The sequence below is a fragment of the Myxocyprinus asiaticus genome, chromosome 30 (assembly GCF_019703515.2).
Source record: "Myxocyprinus asiaticus isolate MX2 ecotype Aquarium Trade chromosome 30, UBuf_Myxa_2, whole genome shotgun sequence".
NCBI classification, from domain to species: domain Eukaryota; kingdom Metazoa; phylum Chordata; class Actinopteri; order Cypriniformes; family Catostomidae; genus Myxocyprinus; species Myxocyprinus asiaticus.
In genome coordinates this window covers 7,951,589-7,969,632 of record NC_059373.1, presented here as the reverse complement: position 1 = coordinate 7,969,632, position 18,044 = coordinate 7,951,589, and the positions used below count along the sequence as shown (strand labels likewise).

Below are 18,044 nucleotides of genomic sequence, written 5' to 3'. Positions count from 1 at the left end.
AAGACAATTTTCACATAGATAACGCACCCATCCCCCGCAAGAAAGTTAAGTTTTAGTTTCATTTTCAATCGGTGTCGTGTTGTTCCGGAATATAATTTGGTAGCTATCCAGTTTCAACGATGGCCCTTCTGGACGTTTGCTTGACACCTGAGCTGAAAAAATCAGCAATTTATCCAAAGGCTTGGCGATCTGAGCAGACCACCTGCGGTCCGAGTCATTACCTGTTTGGACTGAACGCCAATGAACTGGCTGTTCCGACTGGATTGGACGTAAGTTGTCTATCTACGTACATTCGTGTCGCCTCGTTACTTGTCTGAATTAAACAAAGGAATCTCGGTTTAACATTAATTCTTTCCGAGATACAGATCAGCCATGTTTAGCATACTTTTAAAATGTATTTTTAATTAAATCTCCACAGCCGGAACAATTTCTCGGGCCACTCACAGCGGGTGAGACAGACATAAAAATTGAATTCCTTCATGGCACCACCACCTTAGCATTCAAATTTCAGCATGGAGTGATGGTTGCTGTGGACTCTAGAGCATCTGCTGGATCTTACATAGGTGAGGTTTTAAAAGGCTTAAAATGCTTTTTATTATAACAACAATCTCATCTTAAAACAGTTAACCCATTCTGTTGATGAATGCGCACTTTTCATTTTATTTACAGACACTAAAACATTCAACAAGGTCATTGAGATCAACCCATATCTCCTGGGGACAATGTCTGGCAATGCAGCAGACTGTTGTTATTGGGAGAGAAGACTGGCCAAAGAGTGCCGGTAAACCTAGGCACTTGCCTACTTTGTCATATTCTCCTGTGATTTTCTTTAAATGGATTGTTCCCCCAAAAATGAAAATTCTCTCATCATTTACTCAACCCCTTGCATTAACAGATGTGTATGTCTTTCTTCTGCTAAACACAAACAAAGATTTTTAGAAGAATATTTCAGCTCAGTAGGTCCATACAATGTAAGTGAATGGTGGTCAGAACTTTGAAGCTCTATAAAGGACATAAAGGCAGCATAAAAGTTATTCATAAGACTCCAGTGGTTAAATCCATATCTTCAGAAGTGATATGATAGGTGTGGGTGAGAAGCAGGTCAATTTTTAGTTCCTTTTTTACTATAAATGTCCAGTCACCTTGTCAGGTTGGGGTTCTGCCTGACGGAACCATGGCCGTATTGGCCTGCCTCAGTGTTTAGTGTACCCCCTTTGTGTGAGCCCACGGGTCCGGTTGTTTGGGCCCGCCGTGCATGTTACCGCCGTGGGCTCTCCGGTGATGAGAGAGCACACGGTCCTGTCAGCCGGTCAGGTTGGTTTTGTCTGACGAGGGTCATGGCATCATCATTCCCTGTCTGTTTTCATCAAAGCCTATTTACGTTTTGCCCTTATGTGTTTCAGGTGCCACTGGCATGCTGAATCAACGTTTCCATGGGAACCCTGATTGTTTCCATGGTAACGCTGATCATTCCAACCTTCAGCTGCGAGTTGCACCTACCTCTTGTTTGTTCCACACTTATTTAAATCCCCTTGTGTGTAATTTCCTATGTTCGGATCATTGCTATTGTTTGTTTGTTGTTTGTTTCAGTGATTGTCAAACATTAAGGAACTGTTGGGTGTCAAGTTGGAGCTGGCTGCTGTTTATTTTCAGAAGTCTGGTTACCTTCTGTTCTTTGCCGACCAGTATCATTGGAGGAGGATTCCTCGTCTCTGACCGCGTGTCAGGGGAAACCGTTGCCTGGGCTTGATTCAATCTGAAAAGACTTTTGTGTTGATTAATAAACTCATTGAACTGTTTCCTCTAACTCTGATTGTTTCCATGGTAACGCTGATCATTACAACCTTCAGCTGCGAGTGGCACCTGCCTCTTGTTTGTTCCCCGCTTATTTAAATCCCCTTGTATGTCATGTCTGATGTTCGGATATTTGCTATTGTTTGTTTGTTGTTCTTACAATGACTGTCAAACATTAAGGAACTGATTGGTGTGAAGTGTTAACTGTGCTCTCTTGTGCAGTTGGAGCTGGTTGCTGTTTATTTTCAGAAGTGTGGTTACCTTCTGTTCTTCGCTGCCCAGTATCATTGGAGGATTCCTCATCTCTGCCTGCATGTCGGGGGAAACCATTGCCTGGGCTTGACTCAGTTTAAAAAGACTTTTGTGTTGAGTAATAAACTCACTGAACTGTTTCCTCTGCTCTTGCGTCCTGTCTCTCACACACCCTGACAGAATGATCCAAACCAAACGCAGACCCAGCAGAGAAATAATTTCTTTGCTCCGCCCTCTCGCAGCGAGATGATCTGCTTGGACAACACCAAGATCAAATTTCTGCCGCTAACCGCACTTTGGAAGTGATGGCTTCGCAGCTCGAGATGGTCCAGAAGCTCCCACACCCCTTGGCACCCAGAGGCACGCATCATCCCTCCAGCTCCATTCTCAGGTGAGGGATCCTGTCTCACCTTTTTGTCCCAGTGTGCTCTGTTCTTCACTTCGCAGCCCTCTGCTTTCCTGACTGAGAAAATAAAGGTGGCTTACATCATCTTGTGCCTCAACGGAGAGGCTGCTGAGTGGGGAACCGCCATGTGGGACAATGAATGCCCTTGTTGTGCCTCGTTCCTGGATTTCCGCATGGAGCTCTGTCGAGTGTTCGACCCAGTCGCGCTGCAGTGTGGTGAACCGATCACCACCCGGGGGAGGAGGAGAAGCCAGATGCCTCTGAGGACGTTTCTCTGCTGCTGTCAGCTTCCACAGCCATGGAGGCCATTTCCCTGCTGCTGTCAGCACCCACAGTCACTGAGCCCTTTCCTTGCCACTACCTATGTCCACGGCAATGGAGGCCATTTCCCTGCTGCTGTCAGTGCCCACGGACATTGAGGCCGTTTCCCTGCCACTGCCTATGTCCACGGCCACAAGGGCCGTTTCCCTGCTGCAGCCAGTGCCAACGCCTGCCACGGCAAATGAGCCAGCGCCCATGCCTGCCACAGGCAATGAGGCCATTCCCCGTTTGCAGCTGCCAGTGCTTGCAGCCATGGAGGCCATTCCCCTGCTGCTATCAGCGTCCATGTCTGTGTTGTCCACGGTTCCGCCCCCTGAGCCACTCCCCCTTGACCCTGCCTAGCGGCCACTGCCCAGTCCTGTATCGCCTCTGCCCTGAGGCCTCCTCCCTGGCCACCAGACCTTGCCTCCACAGTGAGGCCTCCTCCCAGGCCACCAGACCCCTCCCTGGTTTCCCTCCCTTCCCTCCCTTCCTATGGTGTTTCTTGTTCTTTGTTAACTGTTTGTGTTGTTTGTCTTTTTCTTTTGTTTGGTGTTCTCGATGGGACACCAGGAGGCGTCCCTTTGTGGGGGGGTACTGTCACGGTCCGGTCACCTTGTCAGGTTGGGATTCTGCCTGATGGGACCATGGTAGTATCGGCCTGCCTCAGTGTTTTGTGTACCCCCTTTGTGTGAGCGTGCGCATGTTACCGCCATGCGCTCTCTGTTGGTGTCATGGTCCTCTCAACCGGTCAGGTTGGGTTTTGCCTGACGAGGACCATGGCATCATCGTCCCCTCTCTGTCTTGTGTTTTGTGTACATGCTTTGTGTGGGTCAGGTGGTGGGTTACCGCAGTGCGCAGGTTACCCCCATATGCCCTACGGTGATGTCACGGCACTGTCACCTTGCCAGGTTGAGTTTTTGTCTGACAGTCTGAAAAGACTTTTGTGTTGATTAATAAACTCATTGAACTGTTTCCTCTGCTCTTGGGACCTGTCTCTCATTCACTACCTTTCTTCTTCTTTTGTTTTTGGAAATTCACATTCTTCATGCATATCACCACCTACTGGGCAGGGAGGGGAATTAATAGTGAAAAAGGACTTAACTATTGATCTGTTCAAAACAAATATAACTATATGTTTCTAATGCACCAGGCACGATGTAGACGTTAAAGTATGGAATTATATTTTAAACAATCCTTTGTTATTGTTACTTTGTGTACTAGAACAGTGTTTTTAAATCCCCAGCACTGCACATTTTGGATGTTTCCCTTATCTGACACACATTTAAGAGCTGTGTTCTGATTCCTAGGATCTCTACACAGTGTTCACTGCTCTGTACATACTGAGCAGGGGATTTCTGTTGGAAGCTTAGTTCACTTGAGAATTTTGTTCATTTGGAATACCCTACGATGTCAACGCTTGAATCGCGCAGATTGTGAGTTTCGAGTAAGAAGACGTAATAAATTTGAGCAAATAAATTAACGTGTTTAGATGGCTGAAAACCTTGGGAAGTCCACTTTGAAGGGGACTATTGGCTGATTGGGATATATGTACCTCAGGTCTTGGAGTTTCTACTAATCATCAGAATCTGGTTTGTCACTTAAGGGAGACATCCAAAATGTGCAGGTGGCCACCAGGACCAGGATTTAGAAAAACTAGTAGAAAACAAAAACTATTTTGTACAGGATTTACAAGCTCAGAAACAAGACTCGGATCAGCGTGGCTGCTGCCTCCAAGCTTCTAGCCAACATGATGGCTGAGTATCGTGGCATGGGCCTCTCCATGGGTACCATGGTCTGTGGCTGGGATCAAAGAGTAAGAGTTATTGTAATTTTTTAAATATTTAAATTCCCTTTTTTTGCATCACACTTCCATTAATTCGTTACTTTTGAGTCTTAAGCTCATATTGCCATTTCTGCCTCCCATCTACTCCACTGAATAGACAAGATCAAAGTTTACTTTCTCTCTTTGTTCACCACCTCATCAGTTTGTGTGTCGGTATGCATGTCTAAATCAGTTCAGTTGATTAAATGTATTTGGATTGTATCCATCTTGCTAAATCTAAATCTAAGAGATCCAGTGAACCATTGTATTGAATGGATAGCATTTGCCAACCCTCCTCCACACTATTTGAATATATCCTCAGACCAGACAATCCTTTCTGTATTAATTTTTGGAATAAAAAGCCTGTTGGTCCATTATACCATAAATTATTTAAATGACGCTTAAATGAAAATTCTCTCATAATTTACTCACCCTCATGCCATCCCAGATGTGGATGACTTTCTTTCTTCAGCAGAAAACCAATTAAGATTTTTAGAAGAACATTTCAGCTCTGTAGGTCCGTACAACGCAAGTAAATGATGATTCACTGGTTATTCACAAAAATCACATAAATAAGAAACATAAAAGTAATCCATATGACTCCAGTGGTTAAATCCATATCTTCAGAAGCAATATAATAGGTGTGGGTGAAAAACAGAACAATATTTAAGTCCTTTATTTACCCTAAATCTCCACTTTAACTTTCACTTTCAGATTATGAAATGGAGATTTAGAGTAAAAAAGGACTTAAATATTGTTCTGTTTCTCACCCACACCTATTATATCACTTCTGAAGATATGGATTTAACTACTGGAGTTGTATTGATTTCTTTTATGTTTCTTTTATGTGATGTTTGGAGCTACAAAGGTCTGATCACCATTCAGTTGCATTGACAAATCTTTGTCTGTGTTCTGTTGAAGAAAAAAAGTCATCCACATATGGGATGGCATGAGGGTGAGTAAATGATGAGAGAATTTTCATATTTTTGTGAACTATCCCTTTAATAATAATTTTAATATATTTGTTGAATATATATGTGAAAAAAATAATTTCACTGTATATGTGCAAATGTATAATGTGTGATAAATAAATATAATTATAAATTATAATTAGTCTGTTAAAAATTACACTGTATATTCATTCATTCAATAAAGAAAAAAGGGGAATAGAGTGATCCTAATCCTATCTAAACCACCATTTAAAGTACCTACCAGTAATACTGCTTCTTCTTTATCTGCATTTGTGTTTTTCTCTCTTTTATAGGGCCCTGGTCTGTTTTATGTCAGCAGCAGTGGCACAAGGTTACCAGGAGACATGTTCTCCACAGGCTCAGGGAGTAGCTATGCATATGGTGTGATGGACTCTGGTCATCGATGGGACCTGAGTGTACCCGAGGCTTACGACTTGGCAGAAAGAGCCATTTATCATGCCACTCACCGTGATGCCTATTCCGGAGGGGTTGTCAACAGTAAGTTTCTTATTAAACATAGCTTTACAAGTAACAACAGCATGAGTTGATTTTTGATATTTGCAGTTAAAATGTTTGTTATCTAAAATTGTGGTCCTCTTGTCCTCATTGCACGGTGAAAATCTTAACTCTGTACTTTGTTTTGCTTGCATCTTTCCAGTGTACCATATGCAAAGAGATGGCTGGATCAAGGTTTCCCAGAATGATGTTGGGGATCTTCATTATAAATATGCTTCTGAGCGGAAGTAATAGGCATATTGGCCAGCGATGTCATTGAATGTTTTTAGCTCAAGCAACATTTTTAAACTTGAGATTCCAGTAGTGCAGATGTGTATTTATCAGTAACACAATGCATTACAATGCCATACTGTATGTGCATGTGATATGGAATAAATCATTGCTAAAACAATTGTCCAAACTTTGCATTTTTACATTTTAGAATGTATGCATAATGAATGTCTTTTATTTATTTTTATTTTTTTTTTGCTAAATTTTGATTTGAAAAACAGAAACATGTTGTTTCTTACACAAACTTTCATGGGCAAACTTCGTTACTCTAGACATCATGAGAGTGGGCTTTCACATAATTTCAGATTATATAATTCTTACACTTTTTTCACTTTTCCTCATAATAGCATTGAATTCATCACCAAAATAAGTCCACAACAATGAACACATTTGTGTAAATGTACCGCAGCTTAGTGGTTGACAGTTTGGACTGGCAAGCCAAAGTTTGTCTGAGAGTTTTGGGCATCATCGGTGACCATTACGCTCTTAAGCAAGATACTTAGACTCTTAGATGTGGTATTTGGAACCAAAGCACTGGCTTTTGAGCAACTGCATTTGTTGCACTAGCTCAAGTTTCAATAACTATGTATTGTTCTGTTAAATTGTGCTTTATTATAGACTACAGTGTATCTGTATCTTGCAAATCATGTTAGGGCCTCTTACATAGACATAAAAAGTCATCAGTTTCCAATGGCCTAATTGTTTGCCTTTAAAATTATTTTATGTGTTCTTTATTCACTTGGTGTTTACATCAACAATCTATTTCATCCGATGAAGTCTGTTGTTTTTGATAAGAGCAAATGCAAATAGACACACTCTTACAGATGTGCCAAATTTGGAGACAACAGCATGTTATTAACCATAGTAAGCTGTTTTTAGTCAGAAGGTTCAGAACTTATTTGATTGTTGCACCTACGTCAGTGTAAATGGGTTTCTCAAAGTTCAGCATCTAGTCTTTAAATAGGTTTACATTCCTTGCAGCCTCAAAAGGAATCAGAGATTAAAGTATATTCTGCACAATTTATTATATGCATACATTTTACAGAACTAATTTGACATACTTTTTAAGAGCTTTTCCTTTTAAAGAATAATTAAAATTACAATAACTCTTACTCTTTGATCCCAGCCACAGACCATGGTACCCATGGAGAGGCCCATGCCACGATACTCAGCCATCATGTTGGCTAGAAGCTTGGAGGCAGCGGCCACGCTGATCCGAGTCTTGTTTCTGAGATTGTAAATCCTGTACAAAATAGGTTTTGTCTTCTACTAGTTTTTCGGTCCTGGTGGCCACCTGCTCATTTTGGATGTCTCCCTTAAGTGACAAACCAGATTAGTAGAAACTCCAAACCTGAGGTAGGTATATCCCAATCGGCCCACACACACACCTTTCTGTTGTTTTATTTATTTGTTGCACTTTTCAGCTTGTCAAAAAAGGGAAACCAGCCTAAATAACAAAAGAACATCTGAAACCAGCTAAGACCAACAAACTAGCTGATTAGCTGGTTTAGAATGGTCTCCCAGCTGACCAGTGACCAACTGGTGACCAGCTAAGATCAACATACAATTGGCTGGTTTAAACTTCTTTTTTCCCCCAGCAGAGTAGGCTGTTACTTATTGATTCACATTTGTTCACTCTTCACTAGAGATCTCAATTGTATCTCATCTGAGCAGCAAACAGAAACTGAAAGTTAACGGGCTATTCCATAACACACGGTTCAACATTCGCAACGCCGGTAGCCTCTACGGCAAGGGGAGATCGTGCAAATCTAATTACAACACTGGGACTGACTGACGAACGCAACGTGGAAAGTGGTAATGTGACGAATTATTGTAGTAATTCGTAACTTTGTCAAAGTCTTTTTCGTCTAGTATGACGTTTCGCTGGTCGAACAAATCATTCGCGTTTATTTAGTAGCAGAGCCTGTACGTCTTCGACAAAGACTATAAGGGGTCGTTCACACCGAATACGTTTTTCAGTCTGTCTCGGATCAATGGATGTCTTTGACCGTTGCGCCATGTCTCGCCGTTTCTTTAGGACGGCCGCGTTTAAAGTTAGAAAACTTACGCTGTTAAAAAAACGCGTCTCGTAACACATTCATTGCGCTGCGTCTAGGTATTTTCTTTTTTTTTTTTTTTTTTTTTTTTTTTTTAGCGTAAAACGCCTTCGGAGTGAACAGCCCCCAAGGCTTCTGCTGCAAACTGGACGTATTTTATCATTTTAATATTATATGTGGGCAACGCATTTTAAATAATTACATTAATTTATGTCTAGAAGGACTTTACGACTGAGACACATAATGCAGGCGGTGGATCGCAGACCACTGTCAATACTCTTCAGACTTCTGTCTATGTCCAGACCTGACGTGGTACCAATATGTGGGGCTTTCACATTCCTTGTGGCAGCTGTTATTGGTGAGAATTCAGAGTTTCTGCTATTGTTTTAACAGCTCCTCTGTTGCTTCACTGTGACTTTATCCAGTAGGTTATCTGTTCTTATAATTTCAGGTGATATGCTCATGCCTTCCTTTACTGGTCAAATGATTGACTCTTTGAATTATAAATTCGATAGCAATGCATTTGCAAGTGCAATTTTCCTCATGGGACTTACTTCTTTTGGAAGGTGAGTTTGATCTCCATTTACCTGACTGGATTGATTTAACTGATTATAAGGGCAGTTGCTTATTGGGCAGAATGTGCATTAAAACATGCAGTTTCTTTCAGTTCCTTCTCAGCTGGATGTCGAGGTGGATTATTCATGCTCACAATATCCAGGCTTACGAAAAGAGTCCGGCAACATCTCTTTAGGTGTTTCGTCAAGCAAGATGTTGCATTCTTTGAAGGAACTTCAAAAGGTCAGGCTACATCTCAGGGAGTCATGCATTTGTAGGTCCAAAGCAATAACACACTTTTTTGGGTATAATGTCGAGACTGTATGGAGGGGAAAAAAAGCTGCATTGTTGCACATACTTAAATGTTCAAATTCATCAATATAAAAATCTTTTAATTTATTCAGGGCAAGCTCTATTTTGTATATTTTATACTGTCTGTGTGCAGGGGATATCACCACATGTTTGTCTAGCGATGCCTCTCTGATGAGTCGGTCCCTTGCTGCAAACGTCAACATTCTCCTGCGTAGTTTTGTTATGACTCTTGGTATCTACTGGTTCATGATTCAGCTCTGCTGGCCTTTGGCTTTGATCACTGCTCTTGAGTCACCAATTACTATCACTGCTGAGAAAATATACAACAAGTACTATCAGGTGAGTGATTACTGAATACACTGAAATGCACCTGGTAGTATAGATGTAGAGGCAGACAAAACTGAAAATGTAATGCCACATTTAATAAACAAAGACAGGGGTCACCTTCTTTAAATATGGCTTACTTGGTTAGCTCGATAAGCTTGATAAACCAGAGATATTATAGGTTGAGACGGGACACTAGTATACATATAAATGGAAGACATTGTAACTCTTAACGTGGCATCTGTAGTAACGGAAGTTGCATCTTACAGCTAAAAGAGTCAGTCATCTTTTTGATTGAAACTAGTCAGTTTACTCAAGAGTGCACATGCACATAAGCTGGACTACCTTGAAAGAATAGTGATTGTTTTTGAGGTAAAGAAAAACAATTAATGATAGAATTGTTGTCAAATTTTATTGCTGATTTGACATATGTTATTTGATCGTAATAGTGACCAATTGTTTTAGAGGTTTGGGTCTTTCCCCATTCAGTAGAAAATATCTGCCTGGATTTGTTAAAAATATGGCCGCCAAGTCTGGACGTGCCTTAAATGGACTTGAAAGGTATAAACAAAGCAAGATATTGTTCTTCAAAGCATGATTGAAGTTTAAACAGCTATGTTTACTTAAAAACATATCCACCATATCAAATTTGCTCAATGGCAGGCTGACTATTCCAGAAGATATGCCAGGTTTTGGCAGCACGGTGGCCCAGTAGTTTGCACTTGAGCCTCACAGCAAAAAATCCCTGGGTTAATGTCTGGAATTTTGTCCATGAGTTTGAATGTTCTCTCTGTGGTGGTGTGGGTTTCCTCCTGATGCTCTGGTGCATCCTCACGCCCAGCCACGCCCTCCTCCTCATCACAATTACTTTCATGGAAATCACAGACATAGAACTGAATACTGAGCTTTCCTTTTTTTGTGTGTTTGAAACATAACAGGGACTTGTCAGTTCAGTGAAACAGTCCATAGTGAAGAGTAACCAAGTTGCTGGAGAAAGCATTTATCATATCAGAGCTGTCAGGAGCCATGGGGCTGAGATGGTGGAGCAGAGGATGTATAACGCCAGTCTGGAGGAAACACACCATTTTAAAATTCAAAGAGACAGTGTCAGAGCCACTTATTTGCTGTTCATGAGGGTAACAGTATCATGAGGTTACATTTGCAATATAATAATAGTAAATGATTGAAATCCTTGTAAAATCTCATATTTTTTGTGCTGTGTTCATTTTGTGAACACATTTTGTGTTCCCAGTCAAAAATGACCGGCCCTTTAAGATTGTTTATAAATCTCTCATATTGCATATATTATCACAAGATATCGAATTAGATAATTTTATCAACTTTTTTTAGTAATTATGACTGGTTTTGAACTTTTTGAACAAACTATTAAAATATATATATATTTTTATTGAAAGAAGGATTAATTTAGCTGAGCTTATACTGGGCCTGTAGGGGGCACTCCCTGCGGAAAACAAACAGAAATAAATAATAATTATATAATAAATTAATAACCACTGGCTTGACAAAATAGGTGTCATTTTAAAGCTTAGAATCTGGACTTTACAATACATATAGCTGATCCTACCAATTCTTTTAAATGCTGAGAAATAAGAACTGTTTCATTCTTATCATTTGAAAATTTGTAATAACAACAATTATATTCAAAGTTGGTAAAACCGTAAAAAAGATAATATAGCCATGTGTTATATATTGTTGGAAAGGTCTCAATTAATAGAATGCAATGAGCAAATTTGTTTCATTCAGAGGCCAAACCGCAGTGAGTATTAGTGTATGAAATTCCCACAGACACACATAAATATAATAAACAGAAGTTTCTATTTGTCACATTTTTCTTTATTACTTTCCGAAACATAAAAATAACATAGACAATGACGTATCGTAACTTACAGCAAATCCCAATTCAAATGAGCCCAAACATAACATAATATGATAAGTAGATCTTGAAATAATTGAGAGATTGTACATGGTAAGACAATGCACAAAAGGGTGCTAAACATTGTGTGTGTGTGTGTGTGTGTGTGTGTTGTGCGTGTGCACGTACAAGGACTTTGTGTGTGCAAACTCACATCCACATATGTGCTCATCTTAAGGATATGGATGCTCCTGAACACTTAATATTTATGTATTTTGTAGTGTAATCCATTAATTTCCAATGACCGGTGATTTTTGACTGGGAACACAAGTGTAACAAAGTGAAAAAACAAAACAAAAAAAGCAAAGTAATAGTTTTTTGTGTTTTCAGATACCATATGTGAACAAAGTAAAGAAATTGTATTCCAACTGAATTAAGTAAAAAAAAAAAGAAAGAATAAATTTTTTGTAACTATTTCTTTTCAGTTTTTTCAGTTAGGTATGCGAGTGTTGATCTTGTGGTATGGGCAGCAAATGATCAAATCCAGGCAAATGACAGCTGGAAATCTTGTGTCCTTCATACTATACCAAATGGAAATTGGAGGCCATGTTCAAGTGAGAAACATTTTTCACATCAGAAAACATTGTCCTTAAATGTGTGGGAATATATCAGTGTTAAGGGAACAGTTAAAATGAAAAGGAACAAAGGTTAATTGTTAATTAATGGTATATGCTTCTGTTGATGCCAGCCTGCGCTATTTTAAAACTACATTGTCCATGGTCCTGAAGGGAAACAAACCACCAATCAGAGAGTTGCAAAAAACAAACCGCAGCAAAATGGCTCAGCAGTGACCGCCCACTTCCATGATGCACTGCTAATGACGCAATCAAATCAGTCTCCTTATAATCTCAGACTACTAATATATTTGTATATACAGTATCTCAATATTTTTGTGTAAACTTGAAATACCCTGTTTCAATACTTATAATCAAAACATTTAAGTCAACAATTTTATAAATTTATGTTTTCTAATTTGATTATGTCATTTGCAATGCTTCAAGGGATTGTAGTTCATTCCCTCATTAAAGGCGTTAAGTACACAGTCTTGTACACAGTCATTTTGTCCTATTTTCAAAATTTTTAATCTTGTGATTTACCTCGGAGCTGGTTGGTTTGGTTCATGGCTTAGAACTCTTTTATTAAGTACATAATGAAATCACTATTGAATAAAATGACTGGAAAAAATACTTCTGGAACCAAGATGGCTGAAAAAGTGGGTGGGCACTGTTGCATTCTATTGATGCAAAAATTACACATATCACTATTCGCCAAGTCTTATCAGTAGGCAGTGGCTTAACTTCCATGAAATAAACACTTTCTTTACAACAGAGGGTTGGGAGGGTTTGGTGATCTGCTTTCTTGTTGTAATTAAATGGATTTTTCACAGTTTCTGTTTTTCAATAGTTTGCAGGGTTGGGTGGATTACTTTGAGAAAGTATTCTGAGCTGACTACTGAATGATCTTTCAAAAATGTATTCAGTTAAGTATTGTGAATACAGCCAATAAAAAGGAATGTTTTCAGAATACTTTTAGAATACTTTCAGAAAACATATTTATAAAGGCAAAGCACATTTGGAAGAATTACAAGTGATATGTCATTATTATCTTATCTGAGTGCTATACCGCCACATTTAACTAATCAACCCCCCCCCCTCATATTTATACCATGATCAATGGAAACATGTAAATGCTACACACTGCACCCCCCCCAATGTTCAATACAAATCTATGCCCTTGTGTGTCACACTGCTCTAGCCTCCCAAATTTTACAGTAGTTATTTACATGAGGTTTTTCTGTTGTCGTTTGGACGAGTTTGATCTACTTCAAGTCCTTTTCCCCTTTTTCAATCTTTCCGTACTTTTCTACCATATTTTACCCATTTATATTATTGTTGTTAATAACTGCTATTTCTCAACAATTATTCATTCTGCAAGTTTCTGATGTGGATACGACTCACCAATGCTTATCCAAAGCCGTCTGCCTTTACCCCATTTTTAAATGGATTTATACAGCAACAATCATGGGAAACAATGTATAATACACGCAAATGTTATATTTGTGGGAAAAATGTTGCCGAATGTATTGATACTGCTGCACAGCTGACAGCGTGCTGATTGTTAGACAGTGTGCTGTGCGGTTGCCAGATATTTAATCCGGCAATCATTATACATGAATAAGATTTGTATTTTCATTCTTTAGTGCCTGGCATCAAACCTTTTGGTGACCTCGGTCCATTTTTAAAGTATCCCAAAAACGCAACCCACTATTCTATGTTTTTAACCCGCAGCTGTGTTTTCATTTGAGCCCCATTTGGTATGAAACACTGACAATGCTGCAGTCATGCGCTGCTGATGATCTGAGGAAGAGAGTGCGAGAGAGTGTGCAGCTCGCATCTGCACTGTTCAGAAAAACTCATCAGATAAACAATAAAGTTTCTCAATTTGATTGTCAAGAATTTTCTTCTTCCTTATTTTGTGGTCACAATGAGAGAAGTATTCTAAAAGTATTCTAACAAAATTTTATAAAGTACTGTAACTGTATTCTGAATACAGGTGCTTGAAAATTTAACGGGGGCTGAATACAGTTACTTAATTTTTGCATTCTGAATACGTTATGCCGTTACTATTCCGTAACAGCCCAACCCTGATAGTTTGTTGTGTTGTACTTTAAGGGATCTTTAAATCATTTCTGCTTTGATTTGTTTGATTTAGGATAGCACATCAGTAGGGTTAATTTTTTTCACTGCTTATACAGACAAAGTAGGGAATGGTGAAAGAGAAGAAAAAAGTTTTACAACTGTATTTTCTTTATTCCAGACCTTAGTTGAACTACATATAGACCTTATAGAGTCCCTAGAGTCAGCCAGGAAAGTCTTTGAGTATATGGACCACAAACCCTCTATCAGATGTGGTGATCTTGCACCAGACCAGCTCAAGGGACATGTGATGTTTAAGAACATTAGCTTCTCTTATTCATCATCCCCGGACCAGAAAGTACTGGAGGTAGATTGATACAATTTTATGAAAACCTTTAACTATTTATGATAGTTTTGTGTTCAATTTCCATACAAAGCAGTTAGCTTATAATAAAATAAATAAGTAAATTAATTTTGAAGAAGATTTTTTTTTATTTTTATTATTGATAAACCTATATATGATAGTATATAGATAAATGTATTAAACTGCTTGAATGTGTTTTTAACACTGCAGTTCCTTCCCTGGATTAGGTTAAAAACTGAGACTATACTTGAAATCTCTCATATCTCTGTAGAATGTCTCATTTGAAATGAAACCAGGGTCAGTTACTGCACTAGTGGGTGTCTCAGGTGGAGGAAAAAGCACGTGTGTTGCCCTATTAAAGCATCTTTTTGAGCCACAGTCTGGTGACATCCTCCTTGATGGAAGGCCACTAAAGGAATATGATCACAAGTACTTTCACCGAATGGTAATAACAGATCTACTTGCTCTAAATGCTGCATATACATTTATATTTACAATGCTTGATCCATATCTAAATGAACTAGGAAGATCTGTGAAGAATTCATGTTTCCAACACAGGTAGCTGTTGTGAGCCAAGAACCAGAGCTCTTTGCTTGCTCTATTGAGGCCAACATCACCTATGGACTCGACAGTTATTCGGAAGATATGCTTCAGACTGCAGGAAAACAGGCTGATATTAACAGCTTCATTTACTCTCTGAAAGATGGCTATGACACATGTAATGAATTTCTGTATAGTCAAATACCTTGAAGTCAAAATCTTTTTTTTCCCCCACCATTATTGCTAATGAATAAAGATACAATTCATTGTGATAGAGAAAACAAACATCAGTGTAATTGGGCTTTTGACTCAAAACTGTAAAGTGTGACAACTAGCCCCGGTCTCCTCTATGCTGAAACCTTTGTCTTTTTCTGTCTGTGTCAGATGTTGGAGAGCGTGGTGGTCTTCTCTCGGTGGGTCAGAAGCAGCGCATTGCTATTGCCAGAGCTCTGATCAGACAACCCCAGATTCTCATACTCGATGAAGTTACAAGCAGCCTTGACACTGAGAGCGAAAAGATGGTACGTATCTACATAAATCTAAAAATACATCATTAGTAGGGCTGTTGATTTAACACATTAATTCAGTGTGATTAATTATATACAAAAATAAAATTTTAAAAGGAATATTGCAACCATCGGAGCAATTCAAGCTTAAAGTACCAATTCAGCAGGGGGCAGTAAGCGAAACTTCAGCTGTATTGGCAACGCGCAGCTTTTTAGAGAACAAACCACACTCAGCCGTGCTTGACACTAGCGACAGCACAAGATGAGAACGCGTTCTTGCATTCAAACACAGCTGGATGTGGCACAATTCCGAATGCAGGGATCTCGAATTTTAGTTCGAAAGTTTCAAACTACATTTAACTAGACACAGCAACCTATAAAAGCTGTTTATGGCACGACACAACCAAAGTGAGACGATCCAAAAGTGTCCGTCTGACGCATGTGTACATTGACGCGTCCTTAGTATAGCCCTTATTATAAACCTATATTGGACAGATTGACTAGTTCAGTTGCGAATGGATTGCTGTGGACTTTAAGCCAGTGATAGGCTTATGTTCAGTCATTTAGAAATAAACAATATATTGCATTCTAAAGCCACTTTTTGTATTGTCTGATCAATGCTTTACTCGTCTGTCACAATAATGTAATGCATTTTAATTATATTTATAATTATTTAATCATATATTGAATTATTGTTATCTGAAGAGCTTTCTCAGCAAATATTTAATTGTTAATAATTAATCGGCATACCGTAAAAAAAATTGATAATTTTTTTTTAAATTGATTGACTGCCCTAATCATAAGACTTTAATTTGGCCAAATATGCAGCCAAAAATCTTGTTTGTTTGTTTTGTTATCACCCATCAGATTCAAAACACCCTGGCATGTTTCACCACCCAAACAAAACTGATTGTGGCTCACAGGCTGAAGACCATTGAGAATGCAGATCAAATAATTGTGATTGATAAAGGCTCTGTATCTGAGCGAGGCACCCACATGGAGCTGATGGAGAGAAAAGGAATCTATTACAAATTAAGAGAGCGACGTTTTAACGAAGACAACATTGAAACCATTGGTTAACATATATATAAGAAACGTTCACACATGCAAGCCAAGTAGGGTGAAGGTGTAAGACACACTGCAACTAACATGGAAAAGAGTGTAAAGTTCCACTCACTGATATTATTGCCCCAAAATTGTATTCAAGAAAATGCAATGGCTCGACTTCTTGTGTCTTCATCAGGCTGTCAGAGTGGAGATATCTCGTACTGGTTAACCTCCCTACAAAGCTTTTCTTTAAAAAAACTAAAAAAAAAATTACAACTGTGCTACTTTTGTACTGAATCATGTGATCTGTATTTTATTAAACTGGCCTGATAGAGCCAATTTTATTGTTTTGCTTTTTCTGTTTGGGGGCCCTTAGCAATTGGACAAATAACTGTCTTGCTTCACTTTTTCCCTGTGAATAAAATATGTTTATAAAACACATTGCATAAGCACATTTGAGCATATTTGGAGTATATTCCTGTATATTCCATTTCATATTTGCTCACTTTTTCTTCTTAAGTTCTATCAGAATTTTAAATAAATATTTGAAACCATTTCACAGAGATGAGTCTGTGTTTGTAGAAAAAGTATTTGTAGATCATTACAATCATTACAAGTTGCAAATATTAAAGATATGTTAGGCATACCTTTTGCACAAAACTGAAAGTGAAAAACAACTGTGGAAAACAATAACAACAAGGTTTTCAGATTAAATGTACGATGAATATGAAAAGGCATATAGACTTTATAGTAAGGTCTGCCAGTTACCTTTTTGTTGGGTTTGGCTGGTTGCCCAGTAACAACATCTCCCATAACACAGTGAAGAGGTTGGCACCACTTTCCTGGGGAAAGTAGGATAAACATGCCTCCATTTTATGTCCAAATGCCAAACACCTCCAAAAGCTTTATTATAACGTGCTCAGTTAAAACATAACCCTGCTGAAAAGGCCAACAGTTGTAAAACTAAGTTATTGTTCATTTGCTCAAGTGGGATGCCACAAAATTACTGAAAATTATGTATTTTTATATGACAAATGTGACTATAGAAGGAGTGACCCTTTGTTTAAGCATGAACAATTTATAGTCGCTTAAACTATTATCCCATATTAATGTCACACTGTGTGTTTCTGTTTGCATTAGAACTGTCAAATTTAACGCATTAATACATGCAATTAATTTAAAACATTTAATGTGTTAATTTTTCTGAATCACGTTTAACACATTTAGCAGTATGACATTTCATTCAGCTCTGTTTGAGTTCTGAACACTTGTTGGAATAGGGCGGAACCTCTGTGATGTGTCCACCCAGGGTCATTACAGTGACAACACACCACCACACACACACACACACACACACACACACACACACACACACACACACACACACACACAAACAAACACAAAACTGCGATTACATGTCAATGTTCAAGTGATAG

The 18,044-nt window shown here is 38.8% G+C and overlaps 3 protein-coding genes across 6 annotated transcripts in view; 2 read left to right on the top strand and 1 right to left on the bottom strand.

The window, feature by feature from the left end:
- Window positions 1-18,044, bottom strand: part of LOC127421083 (antigen peptide transporter 2-like) — a 214,152-nt gene that overhangs the window by 79,402 nt on the left and 116,706 nt on the right. The gene's annotated exons all lie outside the window — the stretch shown is intronic.
- On the top strand, window positions 51-6,458 carry LOC127421102 (proteasome subunit beta type-8-like). Its single transcript, XM_051663869.1, has 6 exons — window positions 51-269; window positions 419-563; window positions 670-781; window positions 4,439-4,568; window positions 5,842-6,046; window positions 6,207-6,458. Exons 1-6 carry the CDS (start codon window positions 120-122, stop codon window positions 6,293-6,295), a joined length of 831 nt encoding a protein of 276 aa, XP_051519829.1. The 5' UTR covers window positions 51-119; the 3' UTR covers window positions 6,296-6,458.
- Window positions 8,012-18,044, top strand: part of LOC127421092 (antigen peptide transporter 2-like) — a 30,515-nt gene continuing 20,482 nt past the window's right edge. Inside the window, exons 1-12 of one of the 4 annotated variants that reach the window (XM_051663851.1) lie at window positions 8,012-8,149; window positions 8,610-8,749; window positions 8,843-8,957; window positions 9,059-9,189; window positions 9,392-9,597; window positions 10,521-10,718; window positions 11,941-12,069; window positions 14,333-14,518; window positions 14,787-14,960; window positions 15,074-15,233; window positions 15,440-15,576; window positions 16,429-17,177. In XM_051663851.1, the coding sequence (XP_051519811.1) occupies window positions 8,635-8,749; window positions 8,843-8,957; window positions 9,059-9,189; window positions 9,392-9,597; window positions 10,521-10,718; window positions 11,941-12,069; window positions 14,333-14,518; window positions 14,787-14,960; window positions 15,074-15,233; window positions 15,440-15,576; window positions 16,429-16,641 (1,764 nt within the window). In that variant the 5' untranslated portion in view covers window positions 8,012-8,149; window positions 8,610-8,634 and the 3' untranslated portion in view covers window positions 16,642-17,177. Of the gene's footprint in view, window positions 8,150-8,609; window positions 8,750-8,842; window positions 8,958-9,058; window positions 9,190-9,391; window positions 9,598-10,520; window positions 10,719-11,940; window positions 12,070-14,332; window positions 14,519-14,786; window positions 14,961-15,073; window positions 15,234-15,439; window positions 15,577-16,428; window positions 17,178-18,044 lie in introns of those variants that run through there. The other 3 variants (XM_051663852.1, XM_051663853.1, XM_051663854.1) reach the window with 3 other exon arrangements.

Coding starts and splice junctions, on each gene's coding strand:
- LOC127421102 (XM_051663869.1), top strand. CDS start 120: ATGGCCCTTCTGGACGTTTGCTTGACACCTGAGCTGAAAAAATCAGCA. Junction 564..669: donor ATCTGCTGGATCTTACATAG/GTGAGGTTTTAA, acceptor TTTTATTTACAG/ACACTAAAACATTCAACAAG. Junction 6,047..6,206: donor TTCCGGAGGGGTTGTCAACA/GTAAGTTTCTTA, acceptor GCATCTTTCCAG/TGTACCATATGCAAAGAGAT.